Source organism: Plasmopara halstedii, assembly GCF_900000015.1.
Source record: "Plasmopara halstedii genome assembly, contig: Scaffold_555, whole genome shotgun sequence".
Classification (NCBI taxonomy): domain Eukaryota; phylum Oomycota; class Peronosporomycetes; order Peronosporales; family Peronosporaceae; genus Plasmopara; species Plasmopara halstedii.
In genome coordinates, this window is record NW_020187475.1 from 679872 (window position 1) to 701675 (window position 21804).

The window sequence follows — 21804 nt, forward strand, 5'->3', positions numbered from 1 at the left end:
TAAAAATTTTCCATGACTTATCAAAGCCCTTCACGGTCGCTTTTACGATCAGCAAGCCCGACTTGCAAACACGTTCCGTGTTCAAGAACACGCAGCTCTCGGGGCTGGGCCTGCTGCCCTCTACCTCTTTGAAGCTCAACAGAACTCAATTCTCCCGGAGTAGGGCGCCTTGTGCCTACTGGATGTTCTCCTTCTCCCGCGTCAAAACTGAATGGTTATAGGCGGGACGTCGGCTCGACGAACCTTGACGCGCCTTGTGCAAGAGACAACCCATTCGAAGGTTATGGGTGTCTCCACAAACAAAACACCGTCGGATGTTGACACTTTGCTCAGCATCTCGGAGCTCTCCCTCCTCCTTCTCAACATAGCTGAGATCCATTGGATCAAGCCCGCTTGACGAGCTCGGAGGGTATGCATCTAACAAAGTCGTGCCGACTTAAAGTTGGTATCGGCATTCAATGCCACATTCACCGCTTCTTCGATAGAAGACGGATGCACACGGAAGACATCCATTCAGGCCATGCCAGTGCGGAGGCCCTCCATAAAGACGGTCACTGTAACCGCCTCGAGGAGAGGTACTGCTGCCATTCCGGCAATTATTGCTCTCAACTCTTGGACAAAGGCCACCAACTCCTTCTTGCCCTGTTAGGCAGCAAGGAAACGCAATTTCACGCGATTTGCCTGATTGGGTGGCAAGAACACCCGCAGAAGCAGACGCTTCAGCTCCTTCCAGCAGTCGAACGCAGTTTCAACCGAAGCACCGCACGTTAGTACTTATTCTCTCTCTCGGCCCCCAAGCATGGAGATAGCTAGCGCCACGCGCTGTTCCTCGTTCCGGAGCATGGCGAATGCCATAGCCGTCTCGGCCTTTCTTACCCAGAGCAGTGGATTCTCTCCATTTTTACCCTCGAGGGTCTTAATACCCACCATGAGAGGTCTGGGTCGAGAGGAGTCATCCGTCGTCGACAGTGGCGTCATGGATGTAGTCGACGCCGACAGCTTTTGCTGTAGGTTCTCTAAAAGAGCATTTTCATAAATCAAAAACGCCTCTAGGCGCGCTTTTCATCGCTTGGGGATCTTGCGAAACAAGGTGTTCCACGCCCTCAGGGCCTAGCAGGAACATCAACCTTCTTAGCCCCCTGGGGCAAATAGAAGTATTTCTTCATCCTCACAGAAGGTCAGTCGTAATGACCCAGGCGTAGATTGGGTACGAGTGTTACCAAGTGCAGCGGGGCTGTCGTAGCTCTTTGCCTAGAGGAAGCTAATCTAACGTCACCGACCTTACTCTCTTTACAAGAACCAGTACAAGTGTAGCGGATGGCAACCCGTTACATCCAAGTACTAAGAATTTTAACCAAGGTAACGACGTTCTTTCGTTCAAAATTGAAACAGTGTTTAATTGCTTTAGTGGCGGCAGAGCCGCCAATATCTAAAACCCTAGGTTTTTCTAATTAATATAGTAAGATGTATTACTACTGCCAATCCTGCCACGTGGTGCCTGCTTATAACGGTGTAGCCGCACCACTGTGTGATTACACTTACTTGTGTAATCCGCACCTATATACGGTCACAACATCTTGCGCGACCCGCTCATTCATACAAGGGTACGTGTAATCAATTTCTTGGGCGTTTCGGAGAAAGACCATTCGCTTTCTCCCAATCTTCTTTCATCATCCAGCTCCAAGCCGTTTTCCAGTAATAAAGTTGACTTCCGAGAAGGCCTTGACCGCTCTGTGCCCGGACGAAACACCAAATGATTCTCCCTAATTATTCGCGGGGAGTGATATTCTGTCAGATCATGCCCAGTTGCTATCCGATCTTCGAGTGCTCCAGATTATTTTTGCGCTCTAATTCGACCTCACCCGTCTCAATATCTTCCGTTGACTCCTCGACACTATTCATAGGTTCGTCTATCACCGGCCGTCGCTCAGCAGGAAAATGTGTCGCTTCTTCATTCAGTTCCGTGAAAACATGGGTAACTGATTTGTTTTCCGAACACGTTGTGTCGTAAATACCATTAACTTCAAGCTCATCAAGCTGAACAGATTATGCAATCTTGATTTTTGATAATGCCAAATCATAAACACGATACCCCTTCCCGTTTTCAGCATACCCAAGAAGGATACACTTATAGCTCTTAGGGTCAAGCTTCCCCCTTTTGTGCTGTCAAGTGAGAATATCCGGACCCAAACACACGTAGGTGTTCCATTGGAAGTTTATGCTTAAACTTATCTCTTATGGCGTCATGTCACACCCTTCGGTGCTCACAGATCTATCAATCAAATATACTGCAGTGCTTACAGCTTCCGCCCACCGAAATATTGATATGCCCTTGTAATGAAGTATACCTCTTGCCTTCTCCATGATAGTGCGATTCATCCATTCAGCTACACAGCTTTATTGAGAGCTATAAGGTACAGTCCGCTGATGTATGATACCATACCGAGAGCACATAGATGTGATCTTCTTGTTCACGAATGTTCGTTCTATTGTCAAAGCGAATGCATTTAATTTGCTTCCCCCACCGCTTTTCGAAAAACGTCTTATATTCGGCGAGCTTTACGGCGACCACACTCTTACTATTCAGGAAGTGAGCAACCACGAAACGTGAAAAATCATCCACAAATGTAAGTACATAGCTTTCTTCTCCTTTCGATACCATCTGCATCGATCCGCTTTCCATCTTGAATTCATGCATGCGGCGTGGCATCTCGATCTCGACACGCGTGGTACGATTGTGGAATTCTTGTAGAATGCTACAAGCGTCCATAGCCGTCGACGAAGACCGAATCTTGGTCTGGTGCTGTAAAAAGATACTGCAGCGGAGCTGCCATAGCACTGTGCGTCTATAGGTCACCGACCTTTCGTTCTTTACATGAACCAAGTACTAGTGCAGCGGATCGCAATCGGCTCTTTACATGAACCAAGTACTAGTGCAGCGGATCGCAATCGGTATCTAAAAGTACTTACAAGCCTTAACCAAGGCAAACGAACACTTCTATTCAAAATCGAAATTGATTTTTATATATGTTTTTACCTAGTTTTAAAAGTTTAGATTTTTCTGAATATACTAAATATATATAGTAAAATCTGAATATGCATAACTACTGGCTACCTAGCCACATACCGTATTCTTGCTTGGGTGCAGTCACTACATGCACATCTTGTGTGACACACACCCCTGTTACCAGGGTACGTGTTCCCCGTAACACCTTTTCCCATTAAATTCGAGAGCATATACAGTTCCAATCGATAATTGCCTCAACGAGGCTTGCGTGTCCGTTAGACACAGCAACTCCATTTGTTGGAACAACCAAATTCCTTGCTTGATGAGCCTTGTGTCAATGACACCAAAATCTCCAAGTCTAGCCGGTTCTGACGGCGAGCATGGGCAGAGCCCAACTTCATCTCCCGCACTCGGTGCAACGTCGGACAGTGCGTCCGCAGCACCGAGGGGCGTATATCCCAGGCTCGATGAGCACAAACGTCGCACTCCGCGCACGCTTTCAGCGCCGATTGGCCTCGTTGAGGATGTGATCGACTATGAGTCTGACACCCCTTTCCCGCATGGGATGACAAGGAAGACGAGCTGTGCCGGCGGCGCGATACGAGATCTGCTCGTGTCATGCGGACCCCATGTCGTTCCCTGACTTCTCGTCAACTGAGGCACGTGGTGTGATCACCAGTGACCTCGACGGAGAACAGAGGCGGCAGCTTGAAGTTGCCCTTAGGCGGCTCTAAAGCGCGCCAATCCACGGCCGGTCCAGTCTGACCTCCGTTATTTTAAAACGAGTCTGGTCTGCAATCAGACACCCGCCACACTCTCCATGCAGATGAAGCAGGCTCCTGAGTAGCTCGATGGTCAGGAAAAAGTTTGGCAAAGAACATAGATTGCCTTGTTTTCTATCTCGCGTGGGATACAGCGCAGGCTTGATGTGCTCGTTGAACATGAGATCAACATGTGTGTTGGTGTAGAGCAACTTGATCTTAATGTACCAGAAACTTTGGTAGCGTTTTCTGACAATCGAAGGCGATCTCGGCTCCCCGCATTAGTGAACTGACAGATGGTTTAATTAGTCGCTTTGAAAGTGTTTAAGCAACGTATTAGCGACCTCTTGCGACTTGGTGTTTTGCTTCTGTCGTAGCGTAAGTGGTGCTGTATAGAAATGTTTCGCGCTTAGAACATAGCATTCAGGGCCCACCACACTTTTACAAGTTGACCTGAAGCTACTTTCGAGAGCACTAACCTTTGAATAGAAATAAGTTCTCCTGGACCTGATCCATCCCAAAAATAAAGGCTTTGCGAGCGATCTTTCAATTCGGCAAAAGAGTTTTGTCTAACAGTCCGAATTTTGCTTCGCTCATCAAGTCACAATACTCAACAAGCCAGCCTCAGTGACCAATGAGGCGATATGCCTTCGTCTAGTGCAAATTTAGTAATATAGTCGTCAATATTTTCACTGGTGCTCAGTACAAAAGATATGGTAGTGATTAAGAGAAGCATATACTGCTCTAGGTGCAGGCAATACATCTTATAAGTGGGCTCTCAAAGTGTATTGGTATCTGAGCGAAAGACCACACTCATAGGCATAAAAGGATTCTGATGACTATTTTCACAGACACGACATGATTGAGCTAGCAAAAATCATTTTGAGTCTCTCGCTTGCAGACGAGTAGGATCGCCAGGTCTAACCCATTAGTAAAGACTCTTCAGTGTGTCTTGCTGTGTGGTGTCGTAAAATCTTTGCCGTGATGGTTGGACTTGCTGTAACCTCGCCCTCACTGGTGGCACAAGTTTCAAGGTTTGCCTCAGTGATTTGCTGTAACTGTTTTTGAAAACCTTGGCTTTTTCACATTGGGGTTCTTAGCATCGAGGACCTTTGCTTTCTCAGTGCATTTTGAAGCCTTGCGGTAATCAAAGAGAGAAATGGAGAGCTCGATGTGCATGACACTTACAAGAGAAGGCACTGATAGGTGCATTAAATGAAATAATTGCGCTGTGAATGGTCGTGAACGTTCTTTTTGCGCGACGTCTTGAATAAATTAGATGAGTGTGATTCTTGTGAGTTTTGCATTTTGTTGTGGGATGCTCTGTACCAGTACAGATGATCTGGTACCGGGAGGTACACTGAATCAAGGAGGAGAGATAGGTCATTAAAGTGGACGAGCAATCACACCCCAGTTGTGTGATCGCCCTGCCAGGATAGTTGGATGGGAGGAGGCCCCACAAAAACCTCATAGTGTATTGAGGGGTACGGAACCCGGTCCCAAAATGGGTCGGAAAGCTACCAGCATCCCAAGCCAGAAAAAGCTTAATCCCAGCGTGTGAGTTCCGATAGTTTAAATCTCTGTACCAGTACATTACGCACAGTCCAAAGAAAAATATCATGATGAGTGATGGGAGGGGCCTTGAGTAAGTGAATTTTGTTGTTGTATTTAAATTCATGTCATTTTTAGCATTAAAACAGACTTACGTCAAGTCAAAACTATCACTGTGTGAGTTGCACTGCAAGGTTGATCGGCATAAGTACATTCTGGTTTTTAAAGAAATAAACGAACGCTTCCACAAAAGTTTAATTGTTTTGGCTCTCCGTTAATGCGCGGAATGGTCAATTCCATAAGCGAAAGTTACAAAAGCCAAGCAATATGCGATTTATTGCTGCAAATGCAGGCATTATTCTGGAGAACGTATAGCGAGGATTATTCAAGATTGACTATACTAACACGAACAATCAACTCGCGGACACGCTCTCGGGGTCTAAATTTAAGTATTGAGATCAAGCCCTTGGAGAAGCTTGTACACCACTAGCGAGTAGGAATGGTGAGATGACACCGTTTATTTTCTGAAGGAAAGACCGTTGACGTCGTAAAAATCAGCGTTTTTCCTGCAATGATGGTCGTTACTTGTTCTTCTTCATCAAAGCTCCTGTATATCGATCGTTTGACAAAGTGCTGAGTAACTCTCCGGAATTATACATCCCGTCTTTTAAACTCATGTTGTGAACCTTTGCGTCGGAATCTTCATTTCGTGACGAATGTCTGAGTCTCATTGAATGTGAAAAGTATTTTCGGACTCGCATCATTTTTAGTGTAATGCTGGCGAAAAATTGATAGATCGTCTACATGAGCACTGGCTGTACAACAACGCGCTCTAGACGCTGAGTCGTATCTAATAACCACTCAAAATGATGTTGCTGTGCAATCCTCCTTAAAAGCCGCACCGTCTCTAAAAGAGATTCCTGCATTCCAGGTAGCAACGTATATGTGCCTGAGCACGGGCAATATTCACGCATTTTGTGCTCGGCTGGCAGGTGACACTTAGTGCAGTAAAGATCTTGCAATTGATAAGCGACAGACTGGGCCTGAACTAGTTCCACTAGTCGCATTTCAAACGCGTTTTTATCGTATAATGCAAAGCATCGAGGGCAATACCACGCACTCGTCATTTCTGTATCTTCTTCATTTGCATCTTCCTCGTCGCCTTCTATGTTTGCCCTTGTAGATCTTCTGAACAATTGTGGATCTCGACAAAGATCAATAGAGCGGCAAAGGTTGCAGTTTAGGCAAATGACATCTTGCACTGTAAATGATAAGGATGGATTTCGAAATTGCGCCTCTTCACCAAATTCGCTTGTATGCAGCAGCTTAAGCAACGTGCGTCTCATCTTGCCAACTTGAGCCTCTACACTTGGCTCTAATTGAAAAACTGCCACGACAAACTTCACTAGTTCGAGCGCAGGGGATTCCATTTGAAGATGTGAGCCAGCATAGACAGGAAAGCTGTCTCGATCAAGATTGAAGGCCAGAATCTCTGGGATCAATCGAAGCAGCTTTTCGGAAAAATATGATGAAATCAACTTTTGAGAATATTTTGCAAGTGGACTCACTTGCTTTTCATCCTGATCTAAAGGTTCTTCACCTTCTTCAGCATCATCGGTCGCTGCTGAGTCACTTTTTGTTAACTGCTTTTGCTGAAATTCTGCGCGTCGACGAATAAATTGACCAATGAGGATAAGAAAGTATTCATCAACACCGCGAGGCAAATAGTTTGCAATGTTCCAATGAGCAACAATTTCCAATGGCTTGTCCTCGCTATTGTCATTGCTTGACTCGTTGATCCCTGGCACGATATGCTTTAATAGTATGCAGCCATAATTTTCAGCATCCATAAACAAAAGATTGGCCACATATTTCTTCGGCGTGAAATGAAGTACTTGAAAAAGCTCATTCGACAGCACAGTCTGTAAGATATAATTCACATACACCTGTGCGTCCCGCACCGACTGTTTCTTTGTGCACACAATAAGTTTACTGAAATCAGCGTAAATAATGTGTGATCCAAGGCGACGAAACTCAGCCAGAAGCTGTAAAAACAGTTTTTCCATTAACCGTTTGACCATTGAATGGAGTGCTGGATCAAAACTCAAAGAAGTAGGCGAACAGAGCCACCGGTAAAATTGCTGGAGCAGATGATCCGCAAACTTGTTTCGACTCGCCAAGAAATCCTTAAACAACGTCGTCACCATCAAACGTAACAAACGAAAAGCTTCGTGGCAGCTTTCTTCGGGATCACCCTCTGAAGCTGTAGCAAGTCCTTCTTTCTTTTCACTCACATCATCGTCACCGGTGCCATCAAATTCGATCTCCATTTGATGTGCAGCTCCAAAACCCTCAATATGATGAATCTGTGATGCCACAAGAATCGCATTTACTGCAAGACCATCCAGCTCAAGCTCAACGCACACATCGGCAAACGAACCTTTCTCGCATACTCCTACAGAAGCGTCTACAAGAGCATCGCTTGCCTTCTGCCGCGTCGATCCCAAAAGCGAGTGACTAAACAGTTGTTGAAACTGCTGGTCCTGCTCCTTGCCTCCCAAATCTGGCAGCGACGTTGGCGAGTGCCACCACAAATGTTTGTGTTTCATCAAGATCCGTGAGTACAGTGTATCTAAAATAGCGATTGCATGATCTCCTGTAAAGTTACCAACAGGTAAGTGTGCGTATCGGGCACAGTCAAGCACATCCGCATAGTATGGAGTCATCTTAAAACATCGCATTAGCATTTTTTCTCCCATCAGTTTTCGCCATGTAAGAGCTGGAAAGAGTGTATCTTCTTCATTCCATGGAAGGATAGCAAGTGGAAAACTATGAAGGCCTTGTATCTTCTCGCGAAGACGTTTGCTGGACGTTATACACGTCTGAGCCAAAACAATCGTCGGTTTTGGAGGAAGTTGTGTGCTGGAAGCAAGTCGCGCCAGAGCCGCATTTACACCAGAAAATGCCTCTTGGGATTCTTTTACAACGTGAGTTACGAAAGAGCAGCTTTGTATAGAAGCAGAAACACCTGCCTCTTGAGAATCCAGCAAAAGTTGTTGAAAAGCTTGTTTCAGATCGGAACCTCGAGACTTGACGCTTGAGAAAGGATCGACATACCATACAGTGGCTTCACCGTCACTTTGAAAAGCATCCGTCGCGTTCTCTGTCTCTTTAAGAACAACTAAACCAAGGATAGCCCGTTTATTCTGCTGTGCAAAGTAGAGCAGTACTCTCCGCATTAATGAATTCGAGTGTTTCGCATCAGTTCTCTGTTCATGCTGCGGCTCCATAAGATACGAAGCCTGCGCTGTCGACTGAAATTGTAAATCACTGAGTTCATACTCCTGATTGGTACTAGATAGGTGCGGATTAACAACCTTCGCGACGCATCCGAGTGCACAAACTGCACGTGTTAATGCAGAAACATGCAGCTCGTAGACACCCTTTACAGAAGGATCACCTAAAATTTGAGTAATCTCCTTGTGATAATGTTGATACTGCCGCTCGCTTAGCATCACTTCTAGAACCGATTGAGGCTTGGTCGAGAAGTGGGGCACGAGTCGTGTCACACGCCGCGAGCCTGGTAATATTTCAAGCAAATTTGCTTGATCGGCTTCTGCGCAAGAAATATAAAAAACCCGCGGCATCTTTAAGGAAATACGCTGAAGAATTTGAGAATGAGCTGTTAATACCCAGCAGGTGAATACTCCTGCAAGTTCTTGCTGAATCTCTACAATCTGCCAATATTCACGTTGCAAAGCACTTCCTGCATCATAAACAAAATTCTCCATGCCAACTCCGTTGCCATTTAGTGCTAGTGCAGTATTGGGTCTCGTTTGCGAGCGTTTTGTTTTACCATTTAAAGTATTTGTCATACCAAATCCACCCACACCACTATAATTGCGCATTCTTTCATTCCGTTCATGCCGCCGTTTACCAAGCAACGACTTCCATTTCTTCTTTCGACTCGTAAGCCACTGGGAAAATGGAACATCTCCAAGTTTCACTTTGTTATCATCAACGTCATCCACATCAATCTCGTTTATCAAATTACTATTGTCATCTTTATCCTTCTTCCATTTTTCTTTATCTAACTGAACACTTTGTTTCTTGCCTATATCTTCTAAATCCATTAAATATCCCACATAATCTCCATCATCATAGTCTTTTGCAGTAGCTTTGAAGAATTGCTTCATATTTCCTTGCTGATGTTTAGCGTTCTTTTCGCGAACTTGCTTTCTCATCCAGTCAGGTAACTCAATTCGAGGGACCGGATTTCGTACGTTTTGAAACGCTGCCGGTAGTGAAATAATTTTTTGTACAGTCGAGGCAAAACGTGTACGATAGTAATCCCAATCAAGAATCGATCGAATGTCAAAGTCTTGGAGATGAGGATCTCTCAGCCACTTTTTTAAAAAGTGTTTCTTCACAGCATCTTCTGTAGCAAAGATTGCTGTAGGAATTGCCCGCTCGGTCACTTTTTCACCATACGGACGTGCAGCAATTATCATCTTACATGTCAAGCCTTTATCTTTAAGCATTTCCTCGCCAAGAAACTCGCCCAAACGTTTGGCAGTTGTAATTGAAGTCGATTTTTGGCCTTCGTATTCGTCCAGCTTGCCAGACATACTCTTATTCTCCGTAATGAGCGCCATCAACTCTTCATCATCCATGGACTTGCCCCTTGTGTCAATAACATCAAGCCATCGATTCGCACACTTCGCAACAGATGCGTAGCACTCTACGAGACTCGTGCCATCGAGAAAACACTCGAACACCTGTGACTGAAATGCTTTGATAAGCTGCAATTCACCACGTCGCTTGAGCTCAAATCCCTTCAGCTCAGCCAAAGAATGATCAAAGTTAAAGACTGCATACCGTTTTTTCAACAGCCTACCCTCTTCAGTCGATGCAGGAAGCACCATAGCCTTATACGGACCATCCACCTCGAACAGAATAGAGCATTCTTTATGAATAGTATACCTTTTTGTCACTGGGTTCAGCTCATGGTATTGAGGATTTGTGAACTTTGTATTCACATCTGCGTTTAGCATTACACATGGATACGATATATTCTTTGAGCTTCCATCTTTGAGTTTAAAAGAGAAATTTTCGGGAAATGACTTGGGCAAAATTGCCCAGATACCATCAGTATCTAGCTCTAGCGGGCGTCCGATTTGCTCCACTAACTCGCGTGCACCAGTGATGATGTTTGATCCCGTGTGTGTAACAATACCAGCCATCTCCATCGAGTGCCAGCGTGCACCTTTGCGCATCACATAGCCGTAAAATGAATTCAAAATGCACTTATGGGCAAGCTGGAGGGAGTCGTACACAAGGCATTTGTTCTGCGCTTCAATCTTTCCTAAAAGATCATTTGCTTCTGTAGCTTCCACCACTTTTGTTTTCCAAACTTTTGTCAGTCCTTTATAGTCGTAGCGACGATCACGAAATGCTCGTACTGTGTTGACATAGAATGGATTTTCGCGCATACAAACTGTAGCAGATCGCTTTTGCTCTTCAGTGACTTTAGTCTTCTTGTACACACTAGAGCAATAGGACTTCAATCGCTGTTTGAGTAAAAGTTCTTGTTTTTCAGTTGAAAGTTGAGCAAAGGATACAGTAGCTTGAAAACCACGCTGGAAACCGTTTTTTTCATTGCCCCTTGCCCCTCCTCCTTTTTTTTCTAGCGGGAAATTCTCATACTCAAGTTGAGTCTTAATCGAGTAGTATTCAGGTCGCGTGGCAGGATAGAAGTCACCCCGCCAAACCCACTCCATTTCACGCTGGCAAGAAGCATCTTTATCCTGAATAGCTGCTCGACCACATTCGGTATTGTATGAACATGCGGCACAATCAGCTTCATTCACTATAGCACAGGGTTGCAAACGGTTTGTTAATATAATGTTCGGATACATTGCTGCAACATCCAAATGGTAAATAAGTGGCTGCTCCTTTCGATTTGGTCGCTCACGAAGTGCAATAAGGCGATCGACAATATTCTTTTTCACTTCTTCATAATTAGCAACTTGTTCGACTGAAACATTCAATTCTGTTTCAAGTGAAAAGATTAGATCTCGATCGATATTATCAATTAATTGCTGAAAGGCACTAGGTACCAATTGAAAATCATACAAAAAATCAGCACGAAAAACCCCAGACTCAAGACATTCAACGTGACCACCAACATATGTCTCACTTTCAATCAAATGACCTTTGTAAAACTGTTCATCGCGACCAGAACTTTGTTTGTTTGGACATATAATGTTGCCTTGAAAGGCTTCAACCATCAATAAAGCTTCGCAAAGAGTGCCCGAACCTTTTCGAAGAACATCTTCAGAAGCTAATGGAATGATTGTGCATAGCGAAAACACAAAAAGGTGTACATATTTGTCGTACAAATAAAATGTAGCAACGGCATCAGATACTGAGTAAGACGCCATCTTTAACGGTTCATCACGGGCCAGTGCAACCATATCTTCTGCATCGACCTCGACTGGATCATATCCCAGCTTATACTTTGTGACAGCTTTCAAACCCTGACTTCCTTGAGGTAAATACGAATCACGCTTTACCCAACAAAACGCATCCATGTGCACACTACAGCGCCCACGATACTCGCCACTGCGTTCGTCAAGCGAAACTCCAAGTTCATGCGCCATGTCAATATCATACACTTGTGCACGTGCATCAAGAAATGGCCAATCAAAGAAATCACCATTATACGTAACAAAAATATGTGGTCTTTCTTCACTTACATGGTCAAAAAAACACTTGAGTAATTGCTCTTCATTTTCTTTATTAAACACATGAAATGAGCCAGGGTACGCCTCCTTTGGAGTATATTCAAAATCTTCAATATCTTCCGAAACAAACTCGCGATTGACAATCAAATATCCTTGTTTGTCAATCATGTACGAAATCATATAAATTTGGTCAACCTGTGTATCTGGAAACTTTAATGGAGCCTTAGTACATTCAATATCAAAGGCACATACAACAGGTTCTGCTTTGTCCACCATATCTTTCTGTCGTACGACACTTGAGGGTACATATGGCGCTGTCGGATCGTATGCAACGTGATACCATGCACCAACTCGAATATCTAGATCGATAGCTACTCGCATTGAATACGGTACATCAAACTCTCTCAATTCCAATAAGGAGCTTTCATTCTCATCAACTTTGATCCGTTGTTTTCCATCAGTATCGAACCCAAACACAAGATCATCCTCCGTAATTTGTTCTCGCATTTCTCCCTGCATTTCATATGCTTGTCGTGTTTGTAACTTTTCCTGATTCCGAGCAATCAATGGAGTTAATTCTCGTTTCACAGCCATTAAATCCGATACTGTCGCAAAACTCAATTTCACATAAAGTGCTTTCTTTCCATTTAAATGATCTGCTTGATCTAAATCTTCACGAAACACACGCTCTGCTTTCGCAACAAGTCCTTCAAATTGTCGTAAACAATACGCAATCACTTCTTGTGATCGGTTTACTTCAGGACGAATATAAAAGTAGGGCTGGTAAATAATACATGTCTTGAATGCTTTACCATCTTGCTCTAAAAAGTAGAGATCAAGACCACTAACCTCGTGTTTACCATCAATTGGGTCGAGAAGTGTACAAGCACGCATATTAAGGAGCCATCCAAGCTTAGCACGATCATTTTCATTTCCAAATGTATCCAGTTCTTCTTTTTGTGTCTCTTTCTCTTGCTCGAGTAATTCTGGAAGAAGAGAAAACCCAAACTTCTTATCAAGTTCGTAACCTTTTTTTAGTGCGTACTGCTTAGCCTCCGTCATACCGCGTCCCGAACGATTACGTTGTGCATAAGCACGTGCACCTTGAGAGTTTTGTGCCCATGTTGAGCCTCGGCGATTGTATGGATTTCGTGTGGTATTTCTTTTACTATATTGCGCGTTACTGCGCCTCTCCATTCTATTAGGATGTTTCCTTGTCACTAAAAAGCGCGGGAACGAAATAATATGCTTATCCAAAGGCTTTTGATGTGGTTACATCTAAATGTTCTTGCGTTAATTGGTCAAAACAATGATGGAGATGTTTATTTTTCGTCATAATCTCGGTCACAAATGTCGCCGCTGAGACTTTGGGCTTTGCAAGTCTATTTGTATATTCAAAGCAATGAATGATTTATGTCAAACGAGAAGATCTTCAGCACGTCATCGAATCTTTTGTCTTGCCGTTAAAAGTCTGTGTCTTGATTCGAGTATCATTTAGTCATGATTTGCCGCATTATTATTGCTGATGTTAAAAAGGCTCGAGTCTTCGTTAAATTTTGCTCTTTGTTGTATCCTTCGGAAGTTTATAATGTGCAGCACTTGTAATAGAAGTGTTTAGTTTGTCTGAGCCGCTTTATGTTCTTTCTTCGTTAAGCAAAATTCGAAAGAATTTGCCTCAGTCGTTAGATAGATTTCTACAGGTAATCTTTTTCGTCATACATTATAGAGCTAATCGTACGCGAGAGGCATTAGCTACGCATTCATGTTATTATGAGTTACTCTTTATCAATGAATTGATGCATTGTAACTTGGCAGTATGCATACAGAATACTAGAAAGCGTACTCAAGATGGTGATATTGTTAAATGCAAGGCACAACAACTGTAGGGTTATAAAGAAAATCTGAGATTGAAATCTGCTTTAGCATGACTTTCAGGTGTGCAAAACTACGATCACTCGTACTCTGACTCGTACGCTACTGCTAAATTTCAGTGTTAATTCAATCAGGACGATAATTTGCGCTTCTTCGACGCCTCGACATTCTCAAAATACTTGAGAGAATCCTTGGGATTAGCCGTCATGCCCTTGGCACCTTTCTTCCAGTTAGCAGGGCACACATCACCGTGCTCCTCATGAAATTGAAATGCCTCAAGCAAACGCAACACTTCATCGACACTGCGGCCAATTGGCAAGTCATTCATGGTAATTTGACGCAGAATACCCTCCTTGTCGATAATAAAAAGACCACGGAATGCAACACCTTCATCGTCACCGTCCGGCACAAGCACATCATATTTCGAGCACAAGTCCTTTTTAACATCAGCAATAAGCGGGATATTTATCTCGCCTAAACCACCCTTCTTACGCGGCGTATTGATCCACGCTAAGTGTGTGAACTTGGAATCGATAGAGCAGCCAATGACTTGAGAATTGAGCTTTTCGAACTCATCGACGCGGTCACTAAATGCGCAGATCTCCGTTGGGCACACGAACGTAAAGTCCATGGGATAAAAGAGCAGAACCACATATTTTCCCCTGTAATCTGATAGCGAAAGCTTACGAAACTCTCCGTCAACCACAGCGTCGGCGGTAAACTCCGGAGCTGGCTTACGAATCGTTAGAACCATTGAAGATCAAGTCTTATTGTGTTTAAGCTTGTAAAATCGCATGTATATCGTTTACAAATTAAATATTGTATTTCACAGGAAACGTCAAAAGAAGTAAGTAGAAAAACGGCGTCGTTGAGACCACTATGTCGTTCAGCAGCTTTTACTCGGTAGTGAACGCTATAAAGGACAAGTCAGCAGAAGCCATGTCAACACTAAGTTCTGACTTGCAGGACTTCAAGTCTATTGTGCAAGAGGATGTGGCTGAGCTCAAAAAAACCGTACGCCATAACATGCAGGAAGGACGGCTTAGCGTAGACCGCAGAGAATCTGATGAGAGCGAGGAAATGACAGAAAATATGGACGATTCTGATCAGGTAAAGCAGGATCAGGATCAAGGTCAGGATCGACGCAGCGTAGAATCAACACAGACATTGATAGAGGAGAAAGGCGAAGCGGAGGATACGCTGACGTTGCTTAAGAATTCATTTTTTTCTTTCGACGTCACAAACTCCTTTCACTCAGTCAGCAGCACGGTTCAAGGATCTCTTAATTCAATGCAGGGATCACTAACCTCAGTAAGCGACAAATTACAGTCATTAAATGTAACCTCGAGTCTCGGCTCGCTTGAAGCCATGGGCTCTAAACTGTTGAACTCGGCTGACGAATACCTGGGTACGCTGGCGGGAGATATCCCTAACAATGAGGTTGAAGAACTAAGTGAGATTGAGCTCAGTGCCCAACGATTCCGTTTGCTAGCACTGCAAGAAGACTCAGAGACATACGTTGATCCGCCACTTGATCTCGAGACTTTTGAGAAGTGGAAACTCGCCATAAATCCTGAGGAACTCGTGGATATCCAGAAGCACTTGTTGGAGAATTATCCAGCTGTTGGGTCTAAATTAAGAGAGCTGGTGCCGTCTGTGGTAGATGCAGACGTGTTCTGGATGCACTACATATACAAGGCCTCGCTATTGGCAGCACAAAAGCAACGCGGTGCCGACTTGCTCCAGCATGGTGCGTTATCAAATACGTTATTTTTAGGAGTTTCGCTAACGTGCTGTTTCTGAATCAGCTTTGAACGATGAGGAAGAGGAAATTGGCTGGGATGTAGACTCCCCCAAAGCTAAAGACGATGAAGGCAAGCCAATCTTTCCGGATGATGAATCGAAAGTTGACGATGAGAAAACGTTAGCTAATACTGCTACCATGAATGGCCCAACTTCATCTAGCGACGGTGAGAGCTGGATTGAGCTAGATGAGCGGAAGGATTCAACGTCACCGATTGCTCCGATACTCCTACAGGAGCCACCCACCAGTGATTTGACGAATTTAAAGCTGGAAGAAGGGGATGAAGCTGCAGAAGAGGACTCTTTGGACTGGGGTGATGATGATGATATATCACTGCCAGAGACAAATGATAATGCTAAATCAGAGGCAAAAGACCTTGAAACAACTTCCACAACTCATGAGGACGGTAGCAAACGTGGGGAAGACTGGGGTGAGTGGGACTAAGTGGGATTCATCCATGCATGATTATATCAATTTTTCATTGTTTACAAGAATGGTGCAGCAGTTTTTTATTATTAACTACTGAGTCATCAAAAAAAATTGCATCAGAGTAATCGAAGTAATTCGACTAATTTTAAGATGTCATTATTTAACTTAGCATTCAAAACGCTCTTCGAAATATAACTTTTGCTAAAATTGGTGAAGCTCGCGTTATACGGTATGTCCACACGTTGTTTTTTCCAAGCCATACGACTAAATGCGGATGAGGCTTTCGACCATATCTATCAGGCGACATCTGATGTCGATTTGACTCCACGCATTTAAATGTCAATGATGGTTCTTCAATATGATTTTCATATAAAAATATTCAGATTTTGATAAAAGTTAAGGTGCAACATTATCGGCTGCATGATAAAAGTCGCTAGCTGTACCCGACAACCTTATTCGTCATTGCGTTTGCTTCCAATCTATATTATTCGAGCAGCATGCCGACAATGCTCAGAGACACGTATGTCAATTAAAAATTAGCTTCGCTATCAAAACTTAGCTTGAGTTACACGTCATAAATGTCACTTCAAGGCCGCCCATACGTTTCAAGCAGAACTCAATTAATATAGTCGCTTTGTCGGAAGGTGCAATCCCGTTATATTGTACGTTATTATCGTCAATAGATTATACCTGAACTCCTTATTGAATTAGTGGGCAGCCACGATTAATTTTACCGCAATAATCCACGTGCCTCTTTAGACTTCACATTGAATCTGACTTCGGCATAACATTGTTCGATTCCTCTGACCTATAGGTCGAATATTAGCAACTTAAGGCTGTCAACCTCAAATATAGAGCCATGTAGAATATAAAGAGAAGGTATGTACTAAAAAATATTTGAGTGTTCATAGATATTCGGTAGAAATGAATGTTTGCTACTCTGGCAAAATAACATTTCTGAGAATGGCCAGGTTGCCGAGTACTGGAAAAGAATTGGCGGAAAATAGCTTGAAAGATATGCTAATGATGCGTAAATTGCAACTGTAAAGTATGTAAGTAATTTTTATTTGTTGTCCAGCTTATAGTGCTTTATTCGCCAGTAGCATATGTTTTGCTGTTTACCAAATGTGATGTGTACTCAAGTAATATTCTAGCGTGAAAGCCCCACGTCGAGCATCAAAGTATCGAGATCACGGTATAGCGAAGTTGCTTAATGTCTATTACTAGCGTCAGATTAAGTTAAGACGAGAATCATGAACACCGTCGCTGGTTAGCAGATCCTGAGTGTACACATACAATTTTCAACCAGCAAGACCGTACACAAAAATTTAATTTTGGAGACAAAAGCACGCAAGCTTTAAGTAATTTCTGCACAAATCCAGTCTCTATCTTCATTTTTATGTTTCAAGTTGAAAGAAAATCCTTATGTAGCAAGATGGTAGTTCTCTATATGAGGACGGCAGAAGGACAAACTGCTCATTTTTATGCAGATCTTGAAGCAAAGCACATCCTAGAAAAGGCATACGAAGTAGAGAGTGGCCCACAAACCTTACGGTAATGTCGGAGTGACGGCAAATCTGAAAATTTACCACGACAGAACGTACATAATCAGCTACCTTTAATTAAGAATGAGAAGACTAGGGCTGATAATCCTCTTATAGAGTATATTATCGATAGTAATCTGATTAAATTAATGTGGATTTGCAGTACGACAAAACGTCTCTCGTTGTTATGCTTGTTTAGAGGATTGCACGCAGCTGAGCCAGCAACGAGAGTATCCAGAGGGTGGTTAAAAAGAGGGAGCTTATATTGACCCTCACCCACCTCTGTAACGCAATATACAAATTTAAAGTCATTTGGTACTCCCCAAACATTCGACAGAAACTGGATAGACAGTCGTAAAATAACACAAGAACACGCGGAACCAGAGGCAGCAAAATCAGCAGGTCTCCATACAAAACGCCCCTTTCAGTACAACAGGAGATAGCATTAGAGAAACACAGACGACATGGGACGGAGGACATTTGGCGTAGTTTTACTGACGCTCTGTGTGATGACGTCGGTGTTTGTATCGGCCAGCGACATGGCGACCAACAGCAGTGCCAACGCCACCGCTAGCAAGAATGAGACCGTGGCACAATTGCTGAAAAATGTTCAGAGTGCAGTTGCAGACAATCCCGCGCTTGCCAATATGTTTGATATTCCAAATGCCAATGAAATGAGTGAAGAGGAGCTTACGACTTTGCTTCAAGAGCTTTTGGATGTCGGCGTCAGCGTTGATAGCTCAGGATCGACCTCAACAAGTAATGAATCAGCTGAGGAAGCTACGAGTGCATCAGCAGCAGACACGTTACCGTCTAGCGCTACAGTTCATACGGTTCCAGCGATATCTGCGGCGATCGTGATAGCTGCTACACTTGCTGCGATTTTGTAGATACGCTACGTACAGGGATGGATGGAGGTAAAGGTGACGAAAAGCGCAAGAATTTCAGCTCACAGCGCTACAATCGGTGATCCAGTTTGATATATTATTCATCGACAAACAACATACAAGACGGGCTATCGTACTTTTAAGAGCTTAGGAATTTAAGCATGCTCTTTTTGAAAACTGTTTTCTCATTTATATCAGTGAAGATATGTGGTAGAAATAAAAAGTAACCAGTCGAACGGACATCGAAGTCAGCGACTATTCTAGATTCACACACTTGTCGCTGCTTCATCTGAATTTTATCGTAATTTGATTTGTTTTTCAATGCGAAATTATGTTTGCCCTAAAGCGATGATCAGATAATTAAGCTACTGGGACCATAGCTCGGAGCAAAGTAAAAACTTTGGCCACTCGGGTAGCATTCTTTTGGTTCGTGTGACACAATTACTTTTGCTCATGCTTATTAAATGCACGTGTGTATCTCCATATTTAATAATACCACAGCCTGTTAACGGTCTTCATCTGTACCAATACTTTAATACTTAAAAAACACAAAGTGAACGTGAATATCACACAAATTATAAGTGCGAGGTGCACATACTGTGACTGTATTTGAATTAACACGTTAAAGATTAAACATGCGTGACAGTACAACAGTGCAGTACGTACCCTTTTACACCTTTCTCCACTAGGACGTGGAACGCACTGAGGTTCACACTCATCTTGTCTTTAAAGACGTTGCGCAAAGGTGATCTCCACTGAGCCAGAAGTCTCACTATATTTCTTGAACTAAACTGTACCTGCTTTCGGCATCGGAGCTTCTTATCTGTTCACACCATCATATGGCTCAGTGAGCATCTGAGAGAAAAGTCTGTCCCTTTAGCAAAGTTTATCAACAAGACAGGGTGTTCTCTGAGGAGAACGGCATCGGCGCTCATTCAAGTCCTGGCCCGACACCACCGCCTTTATCAAGGTAAACGAATATACATACAGGCAGGGCTTGTCACTGAAACGCTTTTTTCCGTTGCTGCACTTCGTGGATATTCTCTATGGAAAAAACACTGCGCGATGATGTCCAGCTGGTTAATAATGTTCTGGGCATGGCTCATGGACTTCAGCTCATCCGACTAAAAGCACAAGAATAGTAAAGCATTTTGTCTACGCGATCCCGTTGTGATTATAAATTTTCACTTTATCTTCCGCTGCTCACCGCGCATACACCATTTTTATTATACATGATGGCCTTTTCATCGGACAAAGTTCAACAGAGTACCCGAACGCTGCTCCGTGAGTGCTTTCTAATCACTCAGAATACCACTTCTCAGACAAACCGCCTGTGCTGAAAGCAGCGGCGATTGGACATATCCATAGCCTCCAAAGATGATGAACCTTGAGTACTGATCTGAGCACCGCTTCAAGTCCAAATGGGCATCAAGTCCCACAATTTTGAAGCAAGAATATCCCTTTTTTCATCAGAGGAAGGTTAGTCTTAGAGCAGCGACGGTGCAGGACGACCCTTTTTCGGCCTGCACTCGTGTGTATATCAGTTGTGGTCTCTGCGTGCGATTGGTACTAAGATAAGTCAGGTTTGGGTGCGCTCTCTCAGCTACAACGTCTCCCATTGTATCCCCAGCGGTTCAACACTGTATGCAATTCTAGGGTCGGGTGTATACCCGACACTGAGGCTCAAGTGGATGACCGCTTGACCTGGGGCCCTAAGGAATCTGGTCGATGCCCATTGAACCCGAATCAATACACCTAACATAGGTCACCAAAGTGGTCGAGCGATTGCACTCACGGAGTGTGAATACCTTGCTAGCGCGCACCCAAGTCAATGTGTGATCGCTGAATGGTCTGGACGCCACACTGACCGAGGGTACGGAACCCAATCCCAAATAGGGTCGAATAGCTACAAGCAATCCGAGCTGGGGAAAGTTTTGTCCTAGAGTGTGAGTTCCGAAAGCATACATCTCTCTGGGCAGTGTGCAGCTCGGTAACAGGAAATTGAGTGGACTCTGACCTGGCTCCAATAAAGCGCTTTACATCCGACTGACTTGTTAAGGCGGGGCTATAGCAAGACCACCTAAATTCAGGGGGTGTTCGGAAATTCTTCGGAAATGTTCGTAATCGTCATAAACGGTCTGATGTACGATGACATCAACTTAGATATTTTGGCCGCAAGCATTCTAAAAAGCTCAGTAGCTTTTTATCTGAACTTTCGTCCGACTACATACTCATTTGTCTTTTGAGGGCGTCTGGTATGGTCATGCTGTTTCGAAAACTCTGGATTTTATACATAGTGCAGCGGGGCTGCTGTAGCTCTTTTGCTTAGATGAAGCCTAGTTAAGGTCAGTGACCTTCGTGCTATGCTTAGAGCCAGTAGAGCGTAGCGAATCGCAACCCCAGTATCCAAGATAACAACAACTTTAGCCCACGGCTAAATAACTCTTTCAGTTCAAGTGTAAACTATATTTCTCGTTTTTGCGGCAAAGCCGCCTATATTCAACTCTATAGGTTATTTTATCTATATACCTAATCAAATTTATAACTACTGGCTGTTCCAGGCACGTACTGACTTCTTGCTTAAGTGTAGCCACACCATTTTGTGGTCATACCATCTTGTATAATCCACACCCTTCATATCAGGGCATGTAGAACCTTGTTACACTCTCCCTCATCAAGATTGTGAACACCTACAGTTTGCATTCAGTCGTCGCCTCGAACAAGGCTCGTAAGTCTAAGATACCACAACACCACCAGGACCTACTTCACGAATTTTTGCTCAATGAGCCTTGTGTCGAGGACACGGAAGAAACATAGCCTCGCTGGTTCCAAGAACGCCCGCGGGCAGAGCCCGTCTTCGTTTCCTGCACGCGGTGCAACTTCAAAACAGTATGTCTGCGGCTTCAAATGGAGCGCACCCAGGCTCTCGTTAACCAAGTACCGCGGAGCGCATTGTCAGCAACAAGGTCGCACGACTGACAACGCAGACGCGATGTCTACTTCCGACCGTGCACCGCTCCCGCCACGGGTGATGGATTACCTCGTCGAGGATTTTGAGGAAGTCGACAACGAGTCAAATACTTCTTTCCCAGAATGGGAAAATGAAGAGGACAAGGTGCCCCAGCGGCGCGACGTGAGCTCTGCTCGAACCATGTAGACACCCCCAAACTCTCAACTTCCGGTGGAAATAGTATCATTCCGAA

The 21804-nt window shown here is 43.9% G+C and overlaps 6 protein-coding genes across 6 annotated transcripts; 3 read left to right on the forward strand and 3 right to left on the reverse strand.

Annotated features, from left to right (window-relative positions):
* Positions 1 to 1809: 1809 nt before the first annotated feature.
* On the reverse strand, positions 1810 to 2770 carry PHALS_11666 (FOG: Transposon-encoded proteins with TYA, reverse transcriptase, integrase domains in various combinations; the record flags this gene model as incomplete). The annotated part of the gene is made up of 2 exons (XM_024727066.1): positions 1810 to 2037; positions 2444 to 2770. 2 exons carry the CDS (start codon positions 2768 to 2770, stop codon positions 1810 to 1812), a joined length of 555 nt encoding a protein of 184 aa, XP_024577680.1.
* Positions 2771 to 5429: 2659 nt separating this feature from the next.
* PHALS_14520 (uncharacterized protein) lies at positions 5430 to 6121 on the forward strand. The gene has a single exon (XM_036407477.1). The coding sequence runs from the start codon at positions 5597 to 5599 to the stop codon at positions 5807 to 5809; it is 213 nt and encodes a 70-aa protein (XP_036263175.1). The 5' UTR covers positions 5430 to 5596; the 3' UTR covers positions 5810 to 6121.
* On the reverse strand, positions 6120 to 13262 carry PHALS_11667 (dna polymerase epsilon catalytic; the record flags this gene model as incomplete). Its single annotated transcript, XM_024727068.1, has 1 exon — positions 6120 to 13262. The coding sequence occupies one exon, from the start codon at positions 13260 to 13262 to the stop codon at positions 6120 to 6122; it is 7143 nt and encodes a 2380-aa protein (XP_024577682.1).
* Positions 13263 to 14067: 805 nt separating this feature from the next.
* On the reverse strand, positions 14068 to 14691 carry PHALS_11668 (peroxiredoxin-2; the record flags this gene model as incomplete). Its single annotated transcript, XM_024727069.1, has 1 exon — positions 14068 to 14691. One exon carries the CDS (start codon positions 14689 to 14691, stop codon positions 14068 to 14070), a length of 624 nt encoding a protein of 207 aa, XP_024577683.1.
* Positions 14692 to 14816: 125 nt separating this feature from the next.
* PHALS_11669 (Uncharacterized conserved protein, contains BSD domain) lies at positions 14817 to 16185 on the forward strand (the record flags this gene model as incomplete). Its single annotated transcript, XM_024727071.1, has 2 exons — positions 14817 to 15687; positions 15746 to 16185. 2 exons carry the CDS (start codon positions 14817 to 14819, stop codon positions 16183 to 16185), a joined length of 1311 nt encoding a protein of 436 aa, XP_024577684.1.
* A 1993-nt stretch (positions 16186 to 18178) lies between these two features.
* PHALS_11670 (uncharacterized protein) lies at positions 18179 to 18604 on the forward strand (the record flags this gene model as incomplete). Its single annotated transcript, XM_024727072.1, has 1 exon — positions 18179 to 18604. The coding sequence occupies one exon, from the start codon at positions 18179 to 18181 to the stop codon at positions 18602 to 18604; it is 426 nt and encodes a 141-aa protein (XP_024577685.1).
* Between the last annotated feature and the right edge of the window lie 3200 nt (positions 18605 to 21804).